This window comes from Myxine glutinosa, chromosome 1 (assembly GCF_964187855.1).
Source record: "Myxine glutinosa chromosome 1, kmMyxGlut1.1, whole genome shotgun sequence".
NCBI lineage: Eukaryota > Metazoa > Chordata > Myxini > Myxiniformes > Myxinidae > Myxine > Myxine glutinosa.
In genome coordinates this window covers 73,251,191-73,278,585 of record NC_136261.1, presented here as the reverse complement: position 1 = coordinate 73,278,585, position 27,395 = coordinate 73,251,191, and the positions used below count along the sequence as shown (strand labels likewise).

The window sequence follows — 27,395 nt, the reverse complement described above, 5'->3', positions numbered from 1 at the left end:
CCACACCCCCTCCCCCCCCCACACACACACACTCACACCCCTCCCCCCCACACACACACACACACACACAAACATCCCCCCCCTCCCACCTCCCCCCCAACACACACACACACACACACGGCGACACACACACACACACACACACACACACACACACACACACACACACACACACACACACACACACACACACACGGCGACAAACACACACACACGGGGACAGGACACACACATACACACACACAGGGACGGGACACACACATACACGGGGACACACTCACACACAGGGACACACTCACACACGGGGACACACTCACATGGGGACACAAACACACGGACACACAAACACACACACGCACACACGGGGACACACACACACACACGGGGACACACGCACACACGGGGACACACGCACACACGGGGACACACGCACACACGGGACACACACACGGGGACACACACACACACACGGGGACACACACACACACGGGGACACACACACACACACACACGGGGACACACACACACGGGGACACACACACACACGGGGACACACACACACACGGGGACACACACACACACGGGGACACACACACACACGGGGAAACACACACACACGGGGACACACACACACGGAGACACACACACACGGGGACACACACACACGGGGACACACACACACGGGGACACACACACACACACGCACACACATGGGGACACACACACGGGGACACACACACACACGGGGACACACACACACACGGGGACACACACACACACACACGGGGACACACACACACACACACGGGGACACACACACACAAACACACACACGGGGACACACACACACGGGGACACACACACACACACGGAGACACACACATACGGGGAGACACACACACACGGGGAGACACACACACGGGGAGACACACACACACACACACACACACGGCGACCGACACACACACGGCGAGACCGACACACACACACGGCGACCGACACACACACACGGCGACCGACACACACACACGGCGACCGACACACACACACACACATGGACGGACACACACACACACATGGACGGACACACACACACACATGGACGGACACACACACACACACATGGACGGACACACACACACACACACATGGACGGACACACACACACACATGGACGGACGGACGGACGGACGGACGGACACACACACACACACACACACACACACACACACACACACACACACACACACACATGGAGGGACACACACACACATGGACGGACACACACACACACACATGGACGGACACACACACACATGGACGGACACACACACATGGACGGACACACACACACACACACACACACACACACACACACACACACACACACACACACACACACACACACACACACACACACACACACACACACACGGACGGACAGACACACACACACACGGGGACGGACACACACACACACACGGGGACGGACACACACACACACGGGGGGGGGGGGGGGAGGGGACACACACACACACACACACACACACACACACACGGGGACGGACACACACACACACGCACCGACACGCACACGGGGACCGATACGCACACAGGGACCGACACACACACGGGGCTGACACACACACATGGGGACCGACACACACACGGGGACCGACACACACACACGGGGGGGGGGGGGGGGACCGACACACACACACACACGGGGACGGACACACACACATGGGGACGGACACACACACACGGGGACGGACACACACACACACACGGGGATGGACACACACACACACACGGGGACGGACACACACACACATGGACGGACACACACACATGGACGGACACACACACATGGACGGACACACACACACACACACATCCCCCCCCCCCCACACACACACACATCCCCCCCCCCACACACACACACACACACATCCCCCCCCCCCCCACACACACACACATACACATATACACACCCACACCCCTCTCCCCCCCCCCCCCACACACACACACACACACGGCGACACACACACACACACACACACACACACACACACACACACACACGGGGACGGGACACACACATACACACACACGGGGACGGGACACACACACACGGGGATGGGACACACACATACACACACACGGGGACGGGACACACACATACACACACACGGGGACGGGACACACACATACACACACACGGGGACACACTCACACACGGGGACACACTCACACACGGGGACACACACACACGGGGACACAAACACACACACAAACACACACACACGGGGACACACGCACAACACGGGGACACACGCACACACGGGGACACACACACACGGGGACACACGCACACACGGGGACACACACACACACGGGGACACACACACACACACGGGGACACACACACACACGGGGACACACACACACACACGGGAACACACACACACACGGGGACACACACACACACGGGGACACACACACACGGGGACACACACACACGGGGGGACACACACACACACAGGGACACGGGGACACACACACACACGGGGACACACACACACGGACACACACACACAGGGGACACACACACACACGGGGACACACACACACACGGGGACACACACACACACGGGGACACACACACACACGGGGACACACACACACACGGGGACACACACACACACGGGGACACACACACACACGGGGACACACACACACACGGGGACACACACACACGGGGACACACACACACACACACACACACACGGGGACACACACACACACACACACGGGGACACACACACACACACACACACACACGGGGACACACACACACACGGGGACACACACACACGGGGGGACACACACACACGGGGGGACACACACACACGGGGGGACACACACACACGGGGGGACACACACACACGGGGACACACACACACACACACACACACACACACACACACGGGGAGACACACACACACGGGGGGACACACACACACGGGGGGACACACACACACGGGGGGACACACACACACGGGGGGACACACACACACGGGGACACACACACACACACACACACACACACACACACACACACACACACACACACACACACACACACACACACGGGGAGACACACACACACACGGGGAGACACACACACACACGGGGAGACACACACACACACGGGGAGACACACACACACACGGGGAGACACACACACACGGGGAGACACACACACACACACACACACACACACACACACACACACACACACACACACACACACGGGGAGACACACACACACGGGGAGACACACACACACGGGGAGACACACACACACGGGGAGACACACACACACGGGGAGACACACACACACACACACACACACACACACACACACACACACACACACACACACACACACACACACACACACACACACACACACACACACACAACCCCGTCTCCTGATGCGCAGACGTGGGAGTGCAACATAACAGTTTTTAAAGAAATGAATTTTGAAAATGAATCTCACCCCAGGCCCATGAGGGGACAACTATGACAAACTTTCTTTTCGAGCGGTCACTCAACAATATTTTACACAGAGCTTTATATTCAGAAATAGAACACGAGTAGACCTGCCTTGTTTTCTCTTTTGTGCTCTTAATGGAACGTCAAACCGAAATCAACGATTTCAGCAACAACAACACAGCCGTGAACGAACCACGTAGTGTGAAAAACACACATCCATCTTTACGTCATGTCGTAAACTGACTACCACCCACTGCCGTAAAGTGGAACGCAAAACCAATTTATTTTGCGAAACAGACACTAAATATCTGTATCGTAAAACCTAATAACGACAGCCACTCGCCATGGTGGATTAATCAGACTTCGGTGGCGTTAATAGGGTTTCGGACCATAGCTATAAGACTTCCTATGATATTTAAGAGGGATTGACGATTAATCCTACTTCCTGTCACTTTTGCAGATTTTCGTATAATATAATATAAAATTAAAATTACATTGTCTTCCTCGACGTCACTGCACTGCGAAAACAGTAATAACCAAATCGACTTAATAAGTTAATACAATACTTGTAATTGTGGATATCAATCCTTATCCGAAAATAGCAAACGATTATTTTATGTTTGTTAATATAACTGCGAACGGTACTATTTATGCCTCAGCTACTCTCTTGAGAATGTTATTTATTTTCAATTTACAGTTGGGCGGTGCGTACGTTTAGGAGCACTGCTCACAATATCTGGGGTTTAAAAAAAATCTCGTTTATAACTAATTCGATTAACAGCTTTTATCAATAAAAGTCAAAGTTTGTAACAGGCATTATGATGTTAAATAGTATTCTATTAGACACTAGAGACGGAGCTTTAGACTTAGAGCTTTGAGGTAAGGCATGTGGGGTTGTTTTGGGCGATCTCTCTGGTGTTTAATGGTTTAAAGAGGCTTGTCTCGGATGACTCATGACTGAGATGGTTTACGGACTCATACCTTGTAAATGCGGTTTACCTGAGAAGGAAAACGGGTTCGTGTGGACTCAGGATGGCACAGTGCGTTGCGGCCTAGTTTAATGAGGGACCCCACGCTGGAATACAGCTTGGTTAAGCTACCCGTGTGCGTTTCTGAGGTTCTTCCCTTCGTACGAAACGGCGTCGGCACTCGTGCTCAATTTTCTGAGCACACACTGGTTTGACCGCGCGGGACCTAACTACTGAGTCAGGGGTGGTGAACCCTGTTAGACCTTAATGTACCAATGAAAGCCAAAGGCCTGCTCTTTGCATAAAAAAAATAGAAAAGGCCGTCAGAGATTGCAGATGTCGCCAAGGCATGTTTGGTGTGCTGTTCGTATGTATTTTATGGACGTATGCACGTTCTCATAGTACGTACTTCATCGATGCACTCACGTTCTTAATACACGCACTTTATAGACATACGCAAATTCTTAATTGTACGTACTTTATAGACGTACACTCGATCTAATTGTACCTCCTCTATAGAGATACACAACTGCTGCTCGAAAAAAGATAACGTGTAATACTGGCTCCCACCAGGTGGCGTTTGTGGCCTAAGTCAGTCAGTACATTATGTGTGGGCAGACAAATGGACTCGAATGCAATACCCTACCTACGACGAGGGTAAAGAAAAAAAAAACCATGAGTATCTTGTGTCCGGATACTTTTGAAGGAGATGGACTGACATGATGGTGTATATTCCACCATGTAATCGGTATCTTCTGATAGGACTCCCTTTTGATGCCGTCAGTTGGTTCCAGCTCCCGGGGAATTGTTTTATTGCTGTGGCGCACATGCCAGGAATGGGATTTTTGAATGGAGTTAGGTTGGGCTGGAATTTCGTTAGAGTGCCGGCGATAACTTGTCTGGTCTTCGCGAAAGACACGGTGGGATCTTTATAGTCCGCCAACGACCTGTGTTGGCAGACAGATTTGCTGGCTTGGAGTACTTCCAACATATGACGCACTAATTGGTGAAACACCAGGATGACAGTTTATAGCTGGGTCGGTATTGGAACACAGACTTGGCAGCTCAAAGGTGAGTGTGCATACCTCTAAGCTATCCTCCCTGATGTTTTAGTATGATCTGAATAATGCAACCAATCAAGACCAGCGTGGGATTTGACATGTTTGAAGGTGACCATGTTGCTGCCGAGCTATCCTATCTCCGCACTGCCCCAAACTCGCAACATGTCTTTTGCTGGTCCTCGTGGTCACAGCTTGGTACTCGTCCACTCACGGTACTTGAAAACGGAAAGGAGTCTTGCATGCAGCAGGCAAACCTGCATTGTTGCTCTGTGTTTGTTTGTTGTCTGTAGGTATCACAACGTTTTTGTGAAGCTGTGTTGCTGATCTGAATATGGAGTTTCAAGCAGTACTCCTCGCTGGTGGACGAGGTTCTCGCCTTACAGAGCTCACCGCTAGCGTGCCGAAACCACTGCTGCCCGTGGGTAATCGACCCATGATCTGGTACCCACTGAATTTGCTTGAAAGGGCTGGGTTTGAAGGTACAGACTACAGAGTATTCTCCAAATCTGAATCGACTTTGTGGTCTGACTGATTTGCATCTCAACTTTCTCACTCCTTTGAGTCCTGTTTCAACATAACCATGGACAAGGCAATCTCTTCCACTGTTGATAGCCTCTCATGCAGTCACTCATAGCTTCACGTTTGTGACATTTCTAGAGCGTATTGCTAAACATGAATTCGATCACGTGTCTACATAGAGAAATGTCTTGATTGTTATCCTTGTTTAATTAATTATTTCCTGCCTATAAATCATCCATCTCCCTCAGTCCATTCACTGTTTAAAGGTGATCGTTCCCACCATCTCGCAGTGTTCCGTAACTATACCTGGGAGAGTTTCGTTATCTTGGGGAAAAGGTAATGGGGCATAATTGTCTGCATTTTATTTTCGTTCTGGTTGGTTCTATTGATAGTATTTCCCATAACACGTCTTTTCATGTTGTTGTTGTTGTTTTTCTTCTTCTTCTTTTTCTTTATAAAATCCAAATTAGACCGATGTTCATCAGGTCAAATTGTCTGTTGAACATACAAGGTCTTGAGGTGGTGGACAAAAAAAACCGGCAAAGCCTGGGTAATTGAGGGACCCCAAGTGTATTGAAAGCAACAGCCTCCACACAAGTGAGGCCCATGTCTTAATGAAGCAAATACCATCGCAGCATGTTTCAGGTCATGTATAGAAATGCTGCACAGGCCTGTTTACCTATAATTAAGGCTAGAATGGTTGTAAGAGGAGAGATCTCAGTCACTTTGAAAGAGAAGTGATTGGTGGGGTGCGTCATCAGCAAAGGGCAACAGCAGTGGGCGGAAGCACATACTCCAGGACTGTCATGTTCCATGCATCAATTTGAAGTGCAAGGCAAAGAGAGAAAAAAGGAAAACTACAAAAAATATATCGGCAGATATACTCTGCCAAATGGGAGAATGACACAAGAGCAGGAAGATTAAAAAAAAATAGCTTGATATAACAGGGATTGACAAGGAAGGCTCATTGGAATGGCTAAGAAGAGGTCAAATTATATGGGATGAAGAATGAGTCATCATAAATGCCCAAGACCAAGGATCCAGGGACCAGGGCTTTAAGATAATGGTGGGATTGAGCCAATCGGACAAATGCAGGTTTTGTGGAGTAGAAACAAAGTACCAGTCACCTCCTTTCAGGATGTAAAAAAGTCATGTCAGAACAGTTGTATACAGAAAGACATAACAGCATCTGTTGAGCAATCCACTGGCACATCTGTAAACATTTAAACATTCTGGTTCCAGAACAATCATGGCAACACAAACCAATCCGATCCTTGAAAATGAACATGTATAGCGCTCACGCATGAAAAGATGATCCCATCAATTGGACATTGCAAACAAAGCATTGCGACTGGACATAGTGCGCAAACACAAAAAAGAAAAGTCAGCATTGTTGATTGAGTTTTCATTTCCCAATGACTTTGGACTAAATGTTACAGAAACCCAGAAAATGATCAAATACGAGGAGCTGAAAAAGGAGGTCAAGAGGACTTGGAAATTGAAGAAAGCTGAAATTGTTCCAGTGAGAGTCAGAGCAACAGGGTTGACCAAGAAAACCCTTACTAAACACAAAATATATTTCGGGGAATATCACCACAAACAAGCTACAAGTGGAGGCTGTCAGAAGTTTAGTGAGGATTTTGAAAAGAGCCCTTCGAACAAAGATACGAGACGAAGTTTCACAATCTGGTTCAAGAATAATGTCATTTCCCCGGGGTCAAGACCACTGGGTGACGGATGAACAAAACGAGCTTTAACTCCGAGGCGTACTTCGAACCTTGGCGGGATTGTCTTTGACGCGCGTGGGAAAGGCCCAAAGCCTTATCTGATCGGACGGCTGACACTGGGTTAATCCAAACCCACAAACACAAATACGGGACAGCAAAATCCACAATACAAGAATGAAATGTAAAAATAAAGGATTTTATGAAAATTAATGCAAGAGACAAAAATGAAAGGTTGAGGTAAAAACTATAATTCCTAATTGAGACGTCTTCCCTCGGACTCCTATACAAACAAAGGGAAAGGTTAAATAAAAATAAATGATGTTCCTGCCGGCCGGCTCTTAACTCTGGTCTCAACGAGGGGGCTTGGCGTTCGTCGCCTCCAAACCATCGTGCGGGAAGCGCACCAACAAATGGCTCCAAAAACGCCCAGGCATGAACAAGCAGCCAACCTGCCCTTCCTCGCTTCCACCACCAAGCGAGACGTGGCTCTCTCCTCTCCTGAAAAGCACCACAGTCAACAACACCCCCTCCTCCGACGTTGCAAAAAGTTCCAAAGCCCCGACACGTCTCCTCACCAGTGCACCCAAAACAACAGCGCCCACTCAAGCCAAGAGCCAGAACGAGAGAAAATGCGACCACCTCCAACAAACGCCAGGACCAGAAGAGAGAGACCAAGATGGTGAGACTGCTCCTTTTTGCTCTCCTCGCTCTCGAATGTTCCACCCTGACGTCACACTCTGTCCAATGGGTCGAGGGTAGTAGTGGATAAGATTGAGGTGTGGGGCCCTCCTAATAAAATGCCCTGATGAATATGAAGAGAAAAAAAACGCGAGGTGACACCACCGGCTCCCACTGTGTTCAGGGAAGTTACTTAATCCCAAGATCGCTGGTTGTGTTCGACAGAAGTCATTGTGCTTTATATGGAGTTTGGTTTCTTACATTCTGAAAGCCCAACACTCAACTTCTTTTATTTTATTTTTTTTAAGTTTTGACTTTGACCACTAAATATTGGGGATGCAGCCACATGCAGGTTTGTAATGACATGTATCTGAAATGAAAGGCTGTGGCAGTAATGTGTTTTTTGAGCCGTGAAAGTAAATTTCAGATGTATTAAGTTATTGAAGTCATTGAACATGTACTGCCTGGTGATAAAATGAATTTTGTCTTGGATTTTGTTTACAGAGGTGATTATTATTACAACGAAGGAAGTGCGGAACCAGCTAAATACATTTCCGGCACTGAGCACTAAGATACATCTGGACTACCAGATAATTCCAGAGGATTCCGACAGCAGCACGGCTGATTCACTGCGCCTTGTCCGCAAACGGATCAAGGTGAGTATTCCAGTTTTGATTGATTTTGATCGTCAAGTAAACTGACATTAAAACGCTGTTGATATAAATTCTTGCTGCAGAGTTTTATTTCCAAACGAACAACAAATTGCTGAATATCTAATGGGTTTGTTATATATTGTTGTGGATATGAGAATGTTTTTTTGTTGTTGTTGTTGTGGTAAAATGTTGTTGTAAAAGGTTGTTGTAAAATATCGCCCCTCCTCCCTCCGTTTGTGGTTGTATAAAGGTCAAAGGGCGTTCCCGTAGTTAGTCCATAAAACATACATGCAGGACACGATATATCTTTGTTGACAGTTATATCCTTATTATGTGTATTAGTGTAAGGCTGTGTCTTCCATTAATTGAAATACTCCATTGCACCAAGTGAAATAGATAGATCCCCTTTCATTCCCCATTCCCACTCCCAAAACTTCTACTGCCAACTACATTTGCCGCCATCACCCGAGGTAATCTCGGAGAAGAAAGGCGTGTCTCCACCTCGTCATAGAGGGGAGGAGTGAGCCAGCCCCGAAGAACCAACCAAGTACAAGGGGGTTTGGCTTGAGAGGGCGGAGAGAGAACGCTCGGGGAGGTTCGCGAAGGTTCGAGGGTGTGGCCTATATAACCAGCGGGCCCCGACGCCCCCAGAAGAGTTGAGTTGAGAGAAGAGTTGAGTAAGGGATCCCTGAAAGAGCAGCTTCAGCCACAGCAGCTTCAGCCACAGCAGTTTCAGCCACCGCAGCTTCAGCCGCAGCAGCTTCAGCCGCAGCAGCTTCGGGGCCTTGACGGCAGTTTCGAGCAGGGCCGCGAAGGAACGGCGGCTGCTAAACGCGCCGATCGAGAGAGGGCGGCGGCTGCTCATCCCCGACCTGACCGTGCTGCGGTTCCAGCTGGACCTTCCTCCCCCTCCAGCCATCCACCTCCTGCCATTCCTGTCATCATTCCCCGCGTGAGTCTGTCTTTTGTTTGTTCTGTCCCAGGGTATTAATTAAGACTGTAGGTAAGCTAGCATTGCACTGTGTCTCTGATTTCTTCTGTATATTATTTTATTATCTTTCCTTCTCCTTGGTTTTTTTGGGCCTGTAAATAGTAAATAAATTATATTTGTATTCCTTACCCTTTGTCTTTCTTCTTCTTCACATCCTTCGCTTTAGTCTTTTCCCCATTGAATATCTGTGGCGCGATTCGGCCAACGTTCAGGAATCGGGTTAGTCGGGGTAACTGTTAGGGCCACGGTGCCATCCGCTCGGCAAAACAACATCTTATCCGCGGTCCGTAACAATATATATATCTGTGCAGTGTCTGTTTTGTCTTGTCTTGTGTTGTGTTGTGTTGTCTTTTCTTGTGTTGTCACTGATAGTAGGGTGGCTTAGCAAAATTACCGTTACACGGTGGACAAAATCACCAAATTTGGCATGAACACTCCTAATGACCTATTAATCAATATTAGCCGAGGAGCCCTCGCGAATTTTTACGCGTATTCGTGTAAAACCAAAAAATCCAAAATGGCCGCCATCCAGTAATTAAAAACACATTTCCCGGGTTATATAAGTCATGGATAGCAAAAATTGGTATCAAAATATAAATTTTTAGGACACTGAATGTGTATTTTGATATTACAATATCACCAGTAAATTTAAAGGGACATTCAGTGATTTCATATGAAGGGCGCCCTCAATGTTAGGGGGGGGGAAAGCTTTTGGCTTGAATACATTGCTTATAACTCCAGGTCATCAATTATTGCGAATGATAAGCTGTAAACATTGTACCCTGGAAATACAACATTATCATTAGGAGTGCAAAATATCGAGCCCAAGAATTGGGCGTGTCGCTTATTGGATGTCACGCCTACCATTACAATCAGTATCCACTATAAACCAATGAGAGGTTTAGATTAAGACTTAATCTAAACCTCTCATTGGTTTATAGTGGATACTGATTGTAATGGTAGGCGTGACATCCAATAAGCGACACGCCCAATTCTTGGGCTCGATATTTTGCACTCCTAATGGTTATCCTTTCTGGTCGGATCCAGCTTGGACTAGACTATTAAGTACATATGTACACCTGATATAGGCTGCACATTAATCAAAACAAAACACTGAAACAAAAAAAAGCCGACTTGGAGGTACATGTAAGCAAAGTATGTCATTTGTTTTTGAAAAAATGAGGATGCCCCCAAAAGTCTCTGGTACTGCATATTGATATAGCTTTATATTTAAGGGTCCAAGTCCGTCTCCGGGACGTGGTGTCAGACGTGGTGTGTCAGACGTGGTCCCACCGAGATTCTTACAATACTCCTGGTCTAAAAAAAACCTCCCAGTCCCACTTGGGATGAGGGGAATTTGTAGCCACACAATCATGAAACTTGTAACCACTACATGATATAATTGACCTCAGTCATCAACTTTTAAAGAAAATAATTTAAAAAAATTGAGTGTACAAGTACTTTGGTCATTCAGTATGAGCATGGGGGATTTCTGTTGAACAAAAGTATATTATAATGTTCAGTGTGCAATGTGCAAATCCTTACTTTCTCAGTAATCTAGACATCTGCAATGTTCTTATTTACTTGTCTATTTAATACATGGGCAAACACAACGTTTTGAGCAGACAAGATTGGCATTGCCACATTTGCATGTGGTACAGTCTCCTTTGCAACCACATTTGATTAGTTCTCTGCATGCTCTGGAAACCTCTGGCATTGATATCCAAACTGGTACCCATACATCTGACACCTTGGTCCATGCAAATGTCTGTGGAGAAGGAACCACTTGCTGTGTCTGTGTGCTGGTTGTCCAGATTCCGGCTTGGTACAATGCCCGCCGGGCATGTTGAAGAAGAGCATCCTGTGTGGGTGGTATTCTGTCCATTGATCGATTCTTCTGGCAGAAGAGTTCCTGTCTTGCTTCATTGATGGAGCTCAAGGGACTTGTTCTATCATACAAGATGATGATTAGTCTCTCGATCTTCTGGAAGTGATCAGCGTCTGTATAAAGAAGCTCAAAGGGGTGACGAGCCAGATACACAAATGTTTCTGTGATGTCTTCATAGGCTTGCCAAGCCTGCCAGGCTGACTTCTTGCCCTTACCTTGGAAGGCTGATGTGGTATCACATCCAGAAAGGGCATGAAATACTGGTAGAGCTTGTGATCTTGTTTCCCCAAGTCTGTCACATATGGCATTGATACTGTAAAATCTGTAATTCTTACCCATTCCAAAGGCAACCCAGATGTCTACCAATGGCTGAGTGACCATGAGATCATAAAATGTACCAATAAGTATGACTACAACGTCTGTGTCAACAGTGCGCACTTTAATAGTCTTCATATCTTGCTCTAGTGCATGCACGATGTGCACTATGACCCTCGTATCTGCTTCCTCATGGTTGCAGTTCAGCATGGCGTTGATGGTGCCTGTGGATACTACAGATTCACCTGATGTGATGTACACGGATTTGCCTGATGGAAAGGTAAACTCGGCAACCTTGGACGTCAGAAAGGCAAATAGCTCCTGTTTGTTTTTTGGATCACGGAGGAAGTCCATCCAATTGCCTGGAAGCTTGGTTTGGCCGGACACTTTTCTGCGCACACCCTTTCCTCTCTTTTCCCGGGTTGATTCCTTCAAACTGTCTGGAATGTATGTGTCCCACACAACATCCAACCTTGTGGCATTCTGTAGCTGCTTCACCAGGTAGGGGATGAACACCTTGTCTGCATACTCAATGAACGTGCTGACTGCAGTAGTCGGCAGACAGTGCACAATGACAGCACCATCCAGTACAATGCAGTCATAGGTTGAAGGTGGCTCAGGCTGCTCGGGCTGCTCAATACATTTCAGTAGATCGGACTTTGTGTTTGGTAAATGCAGCTTACCCAAAGTCTGAGAGAGAAGGTGGAAAGGGTTGTATCTCATGGGCAAAGAATTCCTTCAGGTCACCCTCGCGACTTTGCATGGCAATGTACAACTGGCCAAAAAGTGCCACATTGTTCTGGAGCACTTTGATCTTCTTCCCCTGCTTTGTCGGGGCCTTGGGTTTAGGTCTCTTGAAGAGAGCCAGTGAGTTCTTCTTGATTGGGTCATGTATAGAGCAGCTGCGATCTTCAAGTACACTCTTGACATACTCCTGATACTGCTTTATGCCTGTGTCTTCCAATGTGCGTAGTGCGGATACTACAGACTCATCCATGCAATTGCGACTGTCGAGTGTCACTAGCTCTTCAAAATCATCAAGGAAGGGGTTTCCCATTCTGTTGAAGGTTTCAGAAAGATTGTTTACTTCCTTCTGAAATGTTTTTTGTGATGCAAGGCCCTGTTCATGGTTCCGAAAATCTGGGTCATCATTGGGAAAGTATTCTTCCTCAAACTGTGTTTGCAATCTGGCCAACTCGGGACCTGTTAACATCCAGCGTCTAAATGCGACAGGGTTTCCTGTGAGTCCAATACAACCACCAGAGCCTTTGACTTTCGCGTTCTCCTGTTCATGAGCTTGGTCAAATGGGATAGTAGAGAATATTTTGCTGGTTTTAGAAAGGACCCAGTGGCATTGTTTCTCAAACTCTTCCTTGATAGGGTCAGGCAGAGACTTCATATCTCTTATGTGAACAGGCATCCATCTTGAATAGTTCACATGGTCCAGGGCAAAAAACAAAGGTGTCAGCTGCTCCAAGACATCTACATACAAAGGAAAGTTCTTTTCTCTGTGAGCCCTGATGAAGATGAGAATAAGGGTTTCGTATCTCAGGATAAGGTCCCAGTACATAAAGGTGTGACTCTTCTTCAGCATGTCATTCCTCCAAGCTTCTGCAGATTGATTGTCTTTAGGTCTCTCGGAGAGCAGGAAAGCCTTTCTTTGAAGGTTATGGAGAGTAAGGAGGGTGATTTGATGGGCATGCCTGGTTCGTGTGAGATGTGACACCTTCAGAAATGAGTCGGCTATGCCAGTGAAAGCCACATCTGCCTCTGTAAGGGCGGTAGTCCAGCCAGAACTTTCCAGAATATCTCCAAGTGTGTTCCACAGTGCCATTTCTGTGTGTAAACCACCTAACATAACAACATGCACTTTTCCCCCATGAGTATCAGGCCATTTCCACTGTACAAACTTTGCCAGGGCAAATAGAGGCTGATCAAAGGTAGTGACTGGAATTTGTCCTGGGTTGAGATACTCAATCGCTTGTCTCTGGACATCCATGCCGTGCTTTATCATTGCGGCGGTGGAAGACTTTTCGTAGAACATAGGCAGTAGTGAACACACAGCTGGAGGGTCTTCTATGGGAGGTTGCTGCGAAGCATGATAGGCAGCCCAGACGATGGCATCTTCATTGGTGACATCCTCCTCTAACAGTGCTAGTGCATGTTCGACCCAACTATTTTCCTGGATAAGTGCCTCATTTAAGCAGGTCTTGGTTGGCTCTGTGTTACTCTCAGGTACTTCAATTGCAGCGGTTGTTAAAGCTACAGCAGGGACAAAAGCATAACTGACCGGGAGAGACTGCTGTGTTGCACCAGAAGGGGGTATCATAGTAGGTGGTCTGCTCTCACCAGGATCAGTTTGTGTTGGAAACTGAAAGAGACTAATTCCAGTCCCATGAAAGGAGTCATGTGAAGTGGTTGAGCTAGGGTTATGGTCCAGGTTGTCTAGGGTACCAACAGTAAACAACCCTTTCCGGAGAAAAGCAGGGCATACAACGCCGTCTTCTTCAAATTGCTCACATACAGATGTGGCAATACAGTCCTCAAGGTCCATAACCCTGTCATATGAAATGCTGATACCCATCTGATACAATTGCTGGATGAGTTTCTTGCTTCTTGTCAGTCCATGAATATTGAGACCAATGTAAATGGGGAGAGGTGGCTCACGCTCCAGAGTATGTCTTGTTTCAACAGCTGATTCAGATGGAGTTTTCTTCTTTGTGTTGTAGAGAATGGTCTGTCCTATAGTGAGGCAAGCCTGTGATTCATATCTGTCTTGATCTTTCAAGTTAAGGCCATTAAGTATAAAGGAGACAAGTGATTTGAGGCTTGGGGGCATTGAATTTTCTTGACATTGTGTTGGGAAACAGCCAGTGAATTTGAAGCATTGATGGTTGAAAATGTCTTTGCGGATTATCGTTGCAGCTTTTGCTAGAATCTCAGCGTCTTCTGAGAAATCCCGTTTTTTCAAAGCTTCCTTCAACATATTTCGCATTCCTTCTTTGAAAACAATAACCGTGTTTCTACCATCGTTCTGTTCCTGTGCCTCTGGGAAGTGTTCCAGCAGTTGACGCTTCAGCCTAGTCTTGTTGACTTCTTTGTGGATACCCATGTCCTGAAGACGATTCACATAGAGTGAATGAATCTCTGAAAGCTTAGAGGAAAGTCCCAGAGTCTACAGCTATCTCAATGTAGCTTGTCAGCTCTACAAACACTCTAGACTCATTCACTTTTTCATTTACATTTGGTGATTCCCGACTCAACTTTCTGACGAGACTGCGGTAACGATTTCGCAGATGGGTCAGGCATTTTAAATGATACTTTGCTTCCATCGCAATCAAATCTCCTCCAACAATTCGAGCAAGAAGCTGTGTGTCATGTAGCTCTGTGATCATACATCGTATATTGGTATCAGCATCATATGTTAAAACTTGAGAGAGCTCACCGTCCTCATGTCCTTTGTCACAGAAGATGCACTTTGCTGTGTTTATCGTTTGGCGCTTACTTGATCTCCTTTGAGACTCGACAGTGTTGGGGACACCCCTTTTCTTTGCTTGCGTCCTTGTCAACTTGGAATTGTTATATTTCAAATGGCAAGATTTATGCCAAGATGCATGGTGGGTTACAAAATCTGCAGCAGTAACATCACTGCCAAAGTAGATGTTAGTTGGAAGTGCATCAATGTCTCTGAACTGTTCTACATTTGTCAAAAATGATGTATAAGCATCTGTCATGTCACGACTTGCTATAGGATTCTGCAAAGGGCATTTCAAAGGTTCAGATGTGTGTTGCTGACAAATGATACAACAATTCCAATCTAGATCCATCTTGTATACGGGCTCGTCTCTCTTGGCACGATGTCTGAATCCAATCCGTACCAGCAGTTTCCTTGGCTTTCAATCGGTGCTCTGAAATTGAGCAAAAAGTATATATTATTCACATTAAAATAATATCAATATAAATAACTTAAGTTGAGTTTGGCAAAAATATAAATTTTACTCACAAGTAATATTAATCCAGCTTTAATTTAGCATTCACAATGGATGTCCTATAATACTTTCCATATGGAAAATTTATTGTGATAACAAAGAGAAAAAAACACATAATCGATCACATTTATTTTCAAGTCAAGATAGGACATCTGATTTTTTGTTTTCACTAATGATGTCCTATAATGTCTTCCGTAGTTTTAAAAATGGCCTGGGCAACAGCATTGTTTAACAGTTGCTTTTTATTATATTTGATTTATACGTATTAATCATTATCATGGGTAAAGTTAATAAGTGCTATATAATGCAGTATAAAAATATCTAATTAGCCAGAATTTTCTAAATTCCTGATATAGTGCACATTGTGTTGATTATTTTGCATAGGCCATTATTTATAGGAGTGTTTAAGCTTGTCTAATTATGCTGATTGTTACCAAATGTACATAAACACATACTTCTGTTTAGCTAAAAAAAACCTGACTTGATCACTGAAGTTCTGTAATTAAAGATAATAACTTGAAAAGTTGCTTACTTACCATAAAATATGTAGATTGTTAACAAAGGAGGCCAGAAAACTTTCCACCAATACATGTGCTTAGCAGTATAGTAAAGACAGCCTGTAGTCACAATGTCGCCCTCTAAATTAGGTATATAACTACGGATACCCACAAGGGTCACATTAAGGTTAGGATAAAAGCATAATTAAAACATTCACATTATTTCCATGTTCAAACCCTTGTCTCAAGAACGCACTATCTTGAGAAAAAATAGTTTAGATCACTTTTAAATTCAATTAGTTTGGATGTTGCAGTCAATATTATGTAGTTTGATTTCTTTGATCTTTAGACCTACGGGAAATAAACAACCATGTTGTCCATATGTGGTAGGTTATTTGTGTATCTTTTTTAAAAATAGGGCTTCAATAAAAATATTCTGGTATAATATAATCATACTTTGGTACAATTTAGCCATCGTATGACCGCTAAAAACCAAGGAAATTGCTATTTCAGCATAAATGGCGGCCATTTTGGATTTTTATGTTTTACTTTAATATTTCAGGAGGGTGACCGAACATGTTGAGGACATGGTTCTGATATTTAAGTAATATTTTGATACAATTTGGCTTTCCTCTAACAACTACAACCCAAGAAAATTGGTATTTTATCATGAACGGCAGCCATCTTGGATTTGTTTGTGTTACCATGGTTACGTACATATTTCGAGAGGGCTCCTCGGCTAAAATCAACTGATATACCCTAAGGAAGCCTCACACCAAAAATGGCGCTTTTGTCCGCCCGGTAACGGTAATCTTGAAAATTGACCCCAAGCCACCCCGCTATGAACTACTCCCTCAAACTTTTGTGAAATCGTACCAAACTTCTGTTATGCACCTATGTCTCCCGTCGGTATGTCCTGAGGGTATTTTATTTGAAAAATTTTGCAATTATTATTTTATTTTTTTGGGGGGAAATTTTTTTTTTTTAACTTCAATTGTTTATAAAATGTAATATCACGTATATTACAAATACATTTGTGCAAAATAATTGTTTGAATTATGATTGCTGAAAACCATGACAAAACAGCAACTCAAGTACAGTCATTTATCTATACATCTCCGTATCTGGGCAGTGTCTGTTGTCACTGAACTACTCCCTGAAACTTTTGTTTCTGTGGTTGTGAAGTGTTTTTATTAACGTGGTGGTGGTTTTGAATCACGTGGTGGTGAGGTATTTTGTATTATGTGGTGGTGAGGTGTTTTTAAATGACATGGTGGTGAGGTGTTTTTAATTTCGTGGCTGTGAGGTGTTTTTAATTTCGTGTTTCGTGGCTGTGAGGTGTTTTTTATATCGTGTTTCGTGGCTGTGAGGTGTGTTTAGTTTCGTGGCTGTGAGGTGTTTTTTATTTCGTGTTTGGTGGCTGTGAGGTGTTTTTAGTTTCGTGGCTGTGAGGTGTTTTTAATTTCGTGTTTGGTGGCTGTGAGGTGTTTTTAGTTTCGTGGCTGTGAGGTGTTTTTAATTTCGTGTTTCGTGGCTGTGAGGTGTTTTTAGTTTCGTGGCTGTGAGGTGTTTTTAATCTTGTGTTTCGTGGCTGTGAGGTGTTTTTAATTTCGTGTTTCGTGGCTGTGAGGTGTTTTTTATATCGTGTTTCGTGGCTGTGAGGTGTGTTTAGTTTCGTGGCTGTGAGGTGTTTTTTATTTCGTGTTTGGTGGCTGTGAGGTGTTTTTAGTTTCGTGGCTGTGAGGTGTTTTTAATTTCGTGTTTGGTGGCTGTGAGGTGTTTTTAGTTTCGTGGCTGTGAGGTGTTTTTAATTTCGTGTTTCGTGGCTGTGAGGTGTTTTTAGTTTCGTGGCTGTGAGGTGTTTTTAATCTTGTGTTTCGTGGCTGTGAGGTGTTTTTAATTATGTGTTTCGTGGCTGTGAGGAGTTTTTAATTTTGTGTTTTGTGGATGTGAGGTGTTTTTAATTTTGTGTTTCGTGGCTGTGAGGTGTTTTTAATATCGTGTTTCGTGGCTGTGCGGTGTTTTTAATCTTGTTTCGTGGCTGTGAGATGTTTTTAATTTCGTGGCTGTGAGGTGTTTTTGTCCCCCGTCGCTCAGCGGAGCGAAAGGTGGACTATGGCTTTCCCCTCCGTCCTTGTGTCCGTCCGTCCGTCCGTCTGTGCGTGCGTCTGTGCGTGCGTGTGTGCGTGCGTGCGTGTGCGTGCGTGCGTAAGCGAAGGACCGCATTCGAATTTGGTGTGTGGGTGCAACCCAAGTCAAAATCCAAGATGGCCGCCGCCATGTATGTCTGATGCCATGTATGTCTGAACCTTGTAACCTGCATATCTTGAAAAATAAGCGAAGTACCAACTTCTAATTTGGTGTGTGGGTGAATCTCGCCATAAGGAAGAACGCTATTGAAAATTGGGTCGCCACGTCAAAATCCAAGATGGCCACCGCCATGTATGTCTGATCCTTGTGAGATGAATATCTTGAAAAATAAGCGAAGTACCAACTTCTAATTTGGTGTGTGGTTGTATCTCGGCATAAGGACAAACGCTATTGAAAATTGGGTCGCCACGTCAAAGTCCAAGATGGCCACCACCATATATATGTCTGAAACTTGAGCGAAATATCTCGAAAAATAAGCGAAGTACCGACATCTAATCTGGTGTGTGGGTGTATCGAGGCACAAGCAAGAACGCTGTTTAAAATTGGGTCGCCACGTCAAAATCCAAGAGGGCCACCGCCATGTATGTCTGATGCCATGTATGTCTGAACCTTGTAACCTGCATATCTTGAAAAATAAGCGAAGTACCAACTTCTAATTTGGTGTGTGGGTGAGGTGAGGTGAGGTGTTTCGTGCTGGTGAGGTGTTTTTAATTCTGTGGTGCTGAGGTGTTTTTAATTTTGTGGCTGTGAGGTGTTTTTAATTTTGTGGCTGTGAGGTGTTTTTAATTTTGTTGTGCTGAGGTGTTTTTAATTTTGTGGTGGTGTGGTGTTTTCAATTTTGTGGTGGTGAGGTGTTTTTAATTTCGTGGCTTTGACGTGTTTTTAATTTTGTGTTTCGTGGCTGTGAGGTGTTTTTAATTTTGTGGCTGTGAGGTATTTTTAATTTCATGTTTTGTGGCTGTGAGGTGTTTTTAATTATGTGTTTCGTGGCTGTGAGGTGTTTTTAATTACGTGTTTCGTGGCTGTGATTTTAATTTTGTGTTTCGTGGCTGTGAGGTGTTTTTAATTTTGTGTTTCGTGGCTGTGAGGTGTTTTTAATTTTGTTTTGTGGCTGTGAGGTGTTTTTAATTTCGTGTTTCTTGGCTGTGAGGTGTTTTTAATTTTGTTTCGTGGCTGAGGTGTTTTTAATTTCGTGTTTCATGGCTGTGAGGTGTTTTTGATTTCATGTTTCGTGGCTGTGAGGTGTTTTTAATTTCGTGTTTCGTGGCTGTGAGGTGTTTTTAATTTTGTGTTTCGTGGATGTGAGGTGCTTTTAATTTTGTGTTTCGTGGCTGTGAGGTGTTTTTAATTTCGTGTTTCGTGGCTGTGAGGTGTTTTTAATTTCGTGGCTGTGAGGTGTTTTTAATTTCGTGGCTGTGAGGTGTTTTTAATTTCGTGGTGGTGACGTGTTTTTAATTTCATGGCTGTGATGTGTTTATAATTTCGTAGCTGTGAGGTGTTTTTAAGTTTGTGGCTGTGAGGTGTTTTTAATTTAGTGGTGAGGTGTTTTTAATTTTATGGTGGTGAGGTGTTTTTAATTTTGTGACTGGGGGGTGTTTTTATTACGTGTTTTATGGCTGTAAGGTGTTTTCAATTTCGTGGTGGTGAGGTGTTTTTAATTTCGTGGAGGTGAGGTGTAATCGTCCCAAACTTCCAGTCTGCACCTGCTCCGATGTATGTGCTGAGGGGTTCTTTTTTGAATTTTTTTTTTTTCAACTTAAATCTTCAACCTAAATTGCTTATAAAAATGTAATATCACAAACACTACAAATAAATTTGTGTAAAATAATTGTTTGTATTATGATTGGTTTAAACCATGACAACCCAGCAACTCAGGTACAGTCATTTATCGATATATACATATCTGGGCAGTGTCTGTTGTCACTGAACTACTCCCTAAAAGTTTTGTTTCCGTGGTTGTGAAGTGTTTTTCACAACGTGGTGGTGAGGTATTTTGAATTATGTGGTGGTGAGGTGTTTTTAAATCATGTGGTGGTGAGGTGTTTTGAATTGGTTGGTGATGAGGTGTTTTGAATTACTTGGTGGTGAGGTGTTTTGAATAACATAGGGGTGAGGTGTTTTAAATTATGTGGGGGTGAGGTATTTTAAATTACTTGTTGATTAGGCTATGTGTTTTAAATTGGGTGGGGTGAGGTGTTTTAAATTGGGTGGGGTGAGGTGTTTTAAATTGGGTGAGGTGAGGTGTTTTAAATTGGGTGAGGTGAGGTGTTTTAAATTTGTGTGGGTGAGGTGTTTTAAATTGGGTGGGGTGAGGTCTTTTAAATTACGTGGGGGTGAGGTGTTTTAAATTACTTGGTGATTATGTGTTTTAAATTACGTGGGGGTGAGGTGTTTTAAATTACGTGGGGGTGAGGTGTTTTAAATTACGTGGGGGTGAGGTGTTTTAAATTACGTGGGGGTGAGGTGTTTTAAATTACGTGGGGGTGAGGTGTTTTAAATTACGTGGGGGTGAGGTGTTTTAAATTACGTGGGGGTGAGGTGTTTTAAATTACGTGGGGGTGAGGTGTTTTAAATTACGTGGGGGTGAGGTGTTTTAAATTACGTGGGGGTGAGGTGTTTTAAATTACGTGGTGGTGAGGTGTTTTAAATTACGTGGGGGTGAGGTGTTTTTAATTACTTGGTGATAATGTGTTTTAAATTACGTGGGGTGAGGTGTTTTAAATTACTTGGGGGTGAGGTGTTTTTAATTACTTGGTGATTATGTGTTTTAAATTACGTGGGGGTGAGGTGTTTTAAATTACTTGGGGGTGAGGTGTTTTAAATTACTTGGGGGTGAGGTGTTTTAAATTACTTGGTGATTATGTGTTTTAAATTACGTGGGGGTGAGGTGTTTTAAATTACGTGGGGGTGAGGTGTTTTAAATTACGTGGGGGTGAGGTGTTTTTAATTACTTGGTGATTATGTGTTTTAAATTACGTGGGGGTGAGGTGTTTTAAATTACTTGGGGGTGAGGTGTTTTAAATTACTTGGTGATTATGTGTTTTAAATTGGGTGGGGTGAGGTGTTTTAAATTGGGTGGGGTGAGGTGTTTTAAATTGGGTGGGGTGTGGTGTTTTAAATTGGGTGGGGTGAGGTGTTTTAAATTGGGTGGGGTGAGGTGTTTTAAATTGGGTGGGGTGAGGTGTTTTAAATTGGGTGGGGTGAGGTGTTTTAAATTGGGTGGGGTGAGGTGTTTTAAATTGGGTGGGGTGAGGTGTTTTAAATTGGGTGGGGTGAGGTGTTTTAAATTGGGTGGGGTGAGGTGTTTTAAATTGGGTGGGGTGAGGTGTTTTAAATTGGGTGGGGTGAGGTGTTTTAAATTGGGTGGGGTGAGGTGTTTTAAATTGGGTGGGGTGAGGTGTTTTAAATTACGTGGGGGTGAGGTGTTTTCGATTACTTGGAAATTATGTTTTAAATTGGGTGGGGTGTTTTGAATTAGGTGGGGTGAGGTGTTTTAAATTACTTGGTGGTGAGGTGTTTTGAATTACGTGGTGGTGAGGTGTAATTGTCCCAAACTTCCAGTCTGCACCTTCCCCTCCCGTATGTTTGTGCTGAGGGGTTCTTTTTTGAATGTTATATATTTTTTCAACCTAAATCTTCAACATAAATTACTTATAAAAATGTAATATCACAAACACTACAAATACATTTGTGCAAAAAAAATTGTTTGTGTTATAATTGGTGTAAATCATGACAACACAGCAACTCAGGTGCAGTCATTATCCTCAGCTAAAATAAGCCCGTTCCTCGCGGCAAGCTAATATATATATATATATATATATATATATATATATATATATATATATATATATATATATATATATATATATATATATATATATATATATATATATATATATATATATATATTGTTACAGACGCGGTTTAGATGTTACTTTGGGCCGAGCGGATGGTCCACCGCGACCGTTACAGGATCCCCGATTGGCCCGACTCCCCCAACGTTGACCAGATCGCACCACAGATATTCAATTTGGAAACCTCTAAAGCGACCGACCGAGAAGGAAGAGAGAAAAAAACAGAGTACGGAGGAATAACAGGATTTATTATACACACAAGCAAAAAGAAGGAGCGATCAAAATTATTTACAAGCAATGGATGGAAGAAGCCGTCACACAGTGCATCGTTAGCTTATACTAGTCTATTTACTTAACCCCAGGACAACGATTAGGACAGACGACGTTCACACTTACACGGGGGATATTGCAGGCAGGTATGGCTTGAGGATGGATGGTTGTTTTTGGGAGGCAATGGAGGGTCCAGCGTCGATTGCTGCCTGGCGCGTCCTTTTCGTGGCCTGCGGCCCCTTAGCTGCCCCCTTAGCTGCAGCGCAGCTGGTCGCACGATGGCTCGCACACACCTGCTCGTTCAGGCGTCTTCCTTCTCCCCAGCAACAACGAGGGACAGCAAGCAAGAGGACGGGGTCAAAGCAAGAGCTTGGAGGACGCAAGAGCAAGAGGAGCAAGAGGGTGGAGTGCGTCCCGCGGCGACTTATATTGGTTTTCTCCCCGAACCTTCGCGCACTTTCTCGGGGGTTCCCGCTCCGCCCTCTCTTAGCCAAACCCCTTGTTCTGGGTTGGATGAGCGGGGCCGCCTTACTCCTCCCCCCTATGACGAGGGGGGCGACCCGTCTTCTCTAGCCACTCCCCTTGTTCGTAATGGCCGCAAATGGCGAAAACCGGTCAGCAGTTGCAGGTACTGCGCCGTCACGTTGCACAGCAGTTCAGTACTGCAATAACCGGTTGCTGTGAAAGCTCAAGTGGGGGAATCCCTGGCACTTGAGCTGCCATGGATCATCGGAGGGGCCTACGCTTATTTCGTTTGATGCAATGCAGTCAATCTAGTGGGAAACACATATTTAGCCTACATAGAATAAGGAAATAAACTATTTAAAAAGATATATCGTGGCCTGTGTGTAAGTTTCATGGAATTAACGAGGAGGACGGCTGCGACCATTATTTACATTACGAGGGTGTTACACACAACAAAACCATACTTTTCACATTAGTTACACTTCCTCCAAAATTGTTACACTTTTCAAAACCGTTACACTTCTCAAATTCGTTACACTGCACCCTCCTTTCTTCAGGCCCGTGCTCGGGCCTACAAAACTTTAACTTAGTGTGACACGTAGGTGTAATTCCCTCTACAATTAACCTGACCCTGAGTGTGACAATCTTAAAACACAAATAAGTATGTCCCCCTATTGCATTGCACCCTGTCTAACAGACTGAAGCCCACAGCTAACCGAATTACGGAATTGTTCTCAAACTATACATTTACGGTGGGGAGCATTATTTACAGTGACTTTATTTCTTATTTACAACGCAACCCAGGACCTGTGTTTTTTTCTTTTCTTTTTAGGGAACAAGAAAAAGAAATTCCTGTTGGGAGGGAGGAGACAGCACGCATTGCATCGATGCACCAGTACCAATACCACCAAAGCACCCAAAAGCACCACAAAGACCACAAAAGCACCACTTGTGTTCATTTTTATTTAGGGCCTCAGGGCCAACTAAGGGTGGTCCACCTGTTTGGCATAGGTGCCGCCTTACCGAGGTCCGCAAGCAAGATTCCCTGGCCACTATCGCCGGTCTCCAGCAGAGGTGCCCTGCCCCAGAACCTGGGGTCCATCAAGTGGTACTTGGCCGCAGAACAGCGGTCCATAAAGTGGTACATCAACGCAATGCATGCTGGTTCTGAGAATCTCGTGCGCACAATGGCCATCTCACGCACGCTCCCCTCGGCACCCAATGGCGCACAGGTCCTCAAGTGGGAGACAAAAGGGGGGAAGACAAATGAGCGAGGGGTAAGGTCACAAGGGTACACGTCCATAAAGGCAATGCAGGGTGAAGTGCGTACGGAGAGCGAAGTGAGAAAAACTCGTCCCTACCGTACGTCACCCCCCCTGTAACCTACACTACCCTTGCCCTCACCCCATATTTACAAGAATTTACACCTTTACAAATTCGTCACTACGTCTTGTCTTCCCCATCTTTCCCTTCTACACCAAATTCGTCTCCAATCCCTCTACTTCAAAATTTGCCATCACCAATTCATCATCAATCCTCATAAGGAGGGAGAGATGGAATTACGCACAATGTCACACCCACGTCATGATGCGTCTCACAATCCAAACATTTGCATCATAAAAAATACTCAAAACATGGCATGGTGTGGAGTTACCTCATCTCAGGTGAGTGGATGCAGATGGTGCGAGGAGACTCCAATCCTAACTATCCTCTAAATGACCTTAACACTCTTTACACTACCCGGGGTCTTTCCCTGCCAATCCATTGGCCACTTACACTATGGGTTCTAAAAACCAAATTCCCATTGACCAAACTGTGGTGCTTCTCAATTTGGGGTCTCACTCCCCCGATTCATCTCCCGGTGCCCTTGCACAATTTCTGGGCTGTGACGTGTAGCTCTCCCAGCAGGTCTACCCACCTGCACACCTCCACCACTGTAGTTGCCACCCAAGCTTACCTAGCTCCTCACCCTAACCTAACTAACTGGGGAAGACCCCTCCTGGCTCTGTCACCCCACTCGGTGCCCTCTGGCACTGGGCTACCTGGGTCCGTCCTCCGGATCCTCGGGCCCCATCCACAACAACTACTACCGGCTCCCAGAGCCCACCTGTGGCCTCACCTGGCCGACATCCTCACAGTGGTGGAGTGCCCAAACCAACTACACACACTAACAGGCTACACGCTCAGCCATTTCCACAACACTAATGCACCCATCCAAACATCATTCTTCCACTCGCACCACAGATGCCAATATCCAACCACAATTTACCTATACCCTCTACCTAACGCTTACACTACCCGCCCCGGGTATTCGTGATGGGGGTCCATCCTTCCCCCATTCACACCTTCGCACCATCCACTCCACTCCATAGTTTCCACCATACTCACTACACGACCATCCATCCCAATACGCCATATATCCCATACCATTTATTCCACACAACCATTCTCCATACCTGTTGTTGCACACCTGTGCACTCATACCTGGTGCCACCTGCACCCTCCTTTCTTCCTGGACCATTTGGTCAACACAACACGCAATCACCACAACTCCCTCATACACTGCTCCATACACCTGTTCAGTTGCACACCTGTGCAATCACACCTGTTCAATCCTCAAACACACGGCATCATCTGAACTACCTGTTGCCCTGCTAACTTAGTGCTCCCCGTCTTCCCTTTAAACTAAGCACATACCACGTCATTATCATCCACACTAATCTACCTGCGTCCCCACTACAGGTATCATTGTCACTAACTAATCTTAACGTTACCTAATGTCATCTTCTAGGGCCCTACACACAATATCCTAACCCACCCGGGCTAGTTTTCACTGCCATCAACCCCATAAACCTAGTGCTCCTTTGCCCCCCTCCGTGAGGGATGACAGAGTTGCCATCCCACCACATCGGGGAGGTCCTACTATCAATTTGGCACACCAAATTTCAGCCAATCAAAAATTTTGCCAATCATCTGCCAATCACCGTACCAATCATCAAATTTTGCCTTTTTCTAATTTTGGGTCCAAAACACTAACCTCATCACCCGTCTACTTATTAGATCCTCTCGGTGTGCCAATTCACGTCTACAGCCCGGCTTCGTACAGCCGAGCAATGAACGCGGGTTCTTTGGTGCCGGCGGCTGGATGCGTCCGGCACTCGGTGCAGGGACGGCGGCTTACCCGTGCCGAGATCCCACGCACCACCTCGGCGCGGAGCCATCCAATTGCCCGATCTTGACCTGCCGGAACGTCTCAATAAAAAGTGGTCGCCATGACGACCCTTCCTATCGGGCTGCCCACTCCGCCTAGTGGAGCCCGGACGCGGCCGTTCCAAGCGAGGCACAGCGTGGATCGCGTACGGCGGTCCTTTCGAACCCGCCGTGGCTCGGATCCCCGCTGGTTCTCGCGGCACGCGAAGCCCGGCACGCACCGAGGGCCCGATTCGGCTAAAAGTCGCTCTAACCGCTAACCCGGTTACCGTCGATGCCTCACCTGCATGCTTACACGCATACGCTACCCTTTTCTTGCTCATACCTCCAGCTGTTCCCATGCTCCTCGTACCTTTCCTTACACACCTCGGTACACTCATTCCGCTCACAGACTTGGTCACACACCTGACCACCGAACACTTTGGCACACATTCGTTGTTCGCACACCTCACCAACACACCTCTTCGCGCCCCTTCCTCGGTCACCTCCTCTGTGACAATCACAGGTGTGCTTTCACTCGCACACCCAACCACGTGCCTCACGACCAACTCAAGTGTGCATTCCCACACATGCTCTACCATACCAGGTGTGCATCCTT

The 27,395-nt window shown here is 45.6% G+C and overlaps 1 protein-coding gene across 9 annotated transcripts in view; it reads left to right on the top strand.

The window, feature by feature from the left end:
• The first annotated feature begins 4,271 nt into the window (after nucleotides 1-4,271).
• The window catches only part of LOC144891044 (translation initiation factor eIF2B subunit gamma-like), a 55,370-nt gene continuing 32,246 nt past the window's right edge, over nucleotides 4,272-27,395 (top strand). The window contains exons 1-5 of one of the 9 annotated variants that reach the window (XM_078773339.1): nucleotides 4,424-4,440; nucleotides 5,489-5,600; nucleotides 5,881-6,069; nucleotides 9,019-9,170; nucleotides 24,420-24,728. In XM_078773339.1, the coding sequence (XP_078629465.1) occupies nucleotides 5,922-6,069; nucleotides 9,019-9,170; nucleotides 24,420-24,728 (609 nt within the window). In that variant the 5' untranslated portion in view covers nucleotides 4,424-4,440; nucleotides 5,489-5,600; nucleotides 5,881-5,921. The other 8 variants (XM_078773341.1, XM_078773349.1, XM_078773351.1 and 5 more) reach the window with 8 other exon arrangements.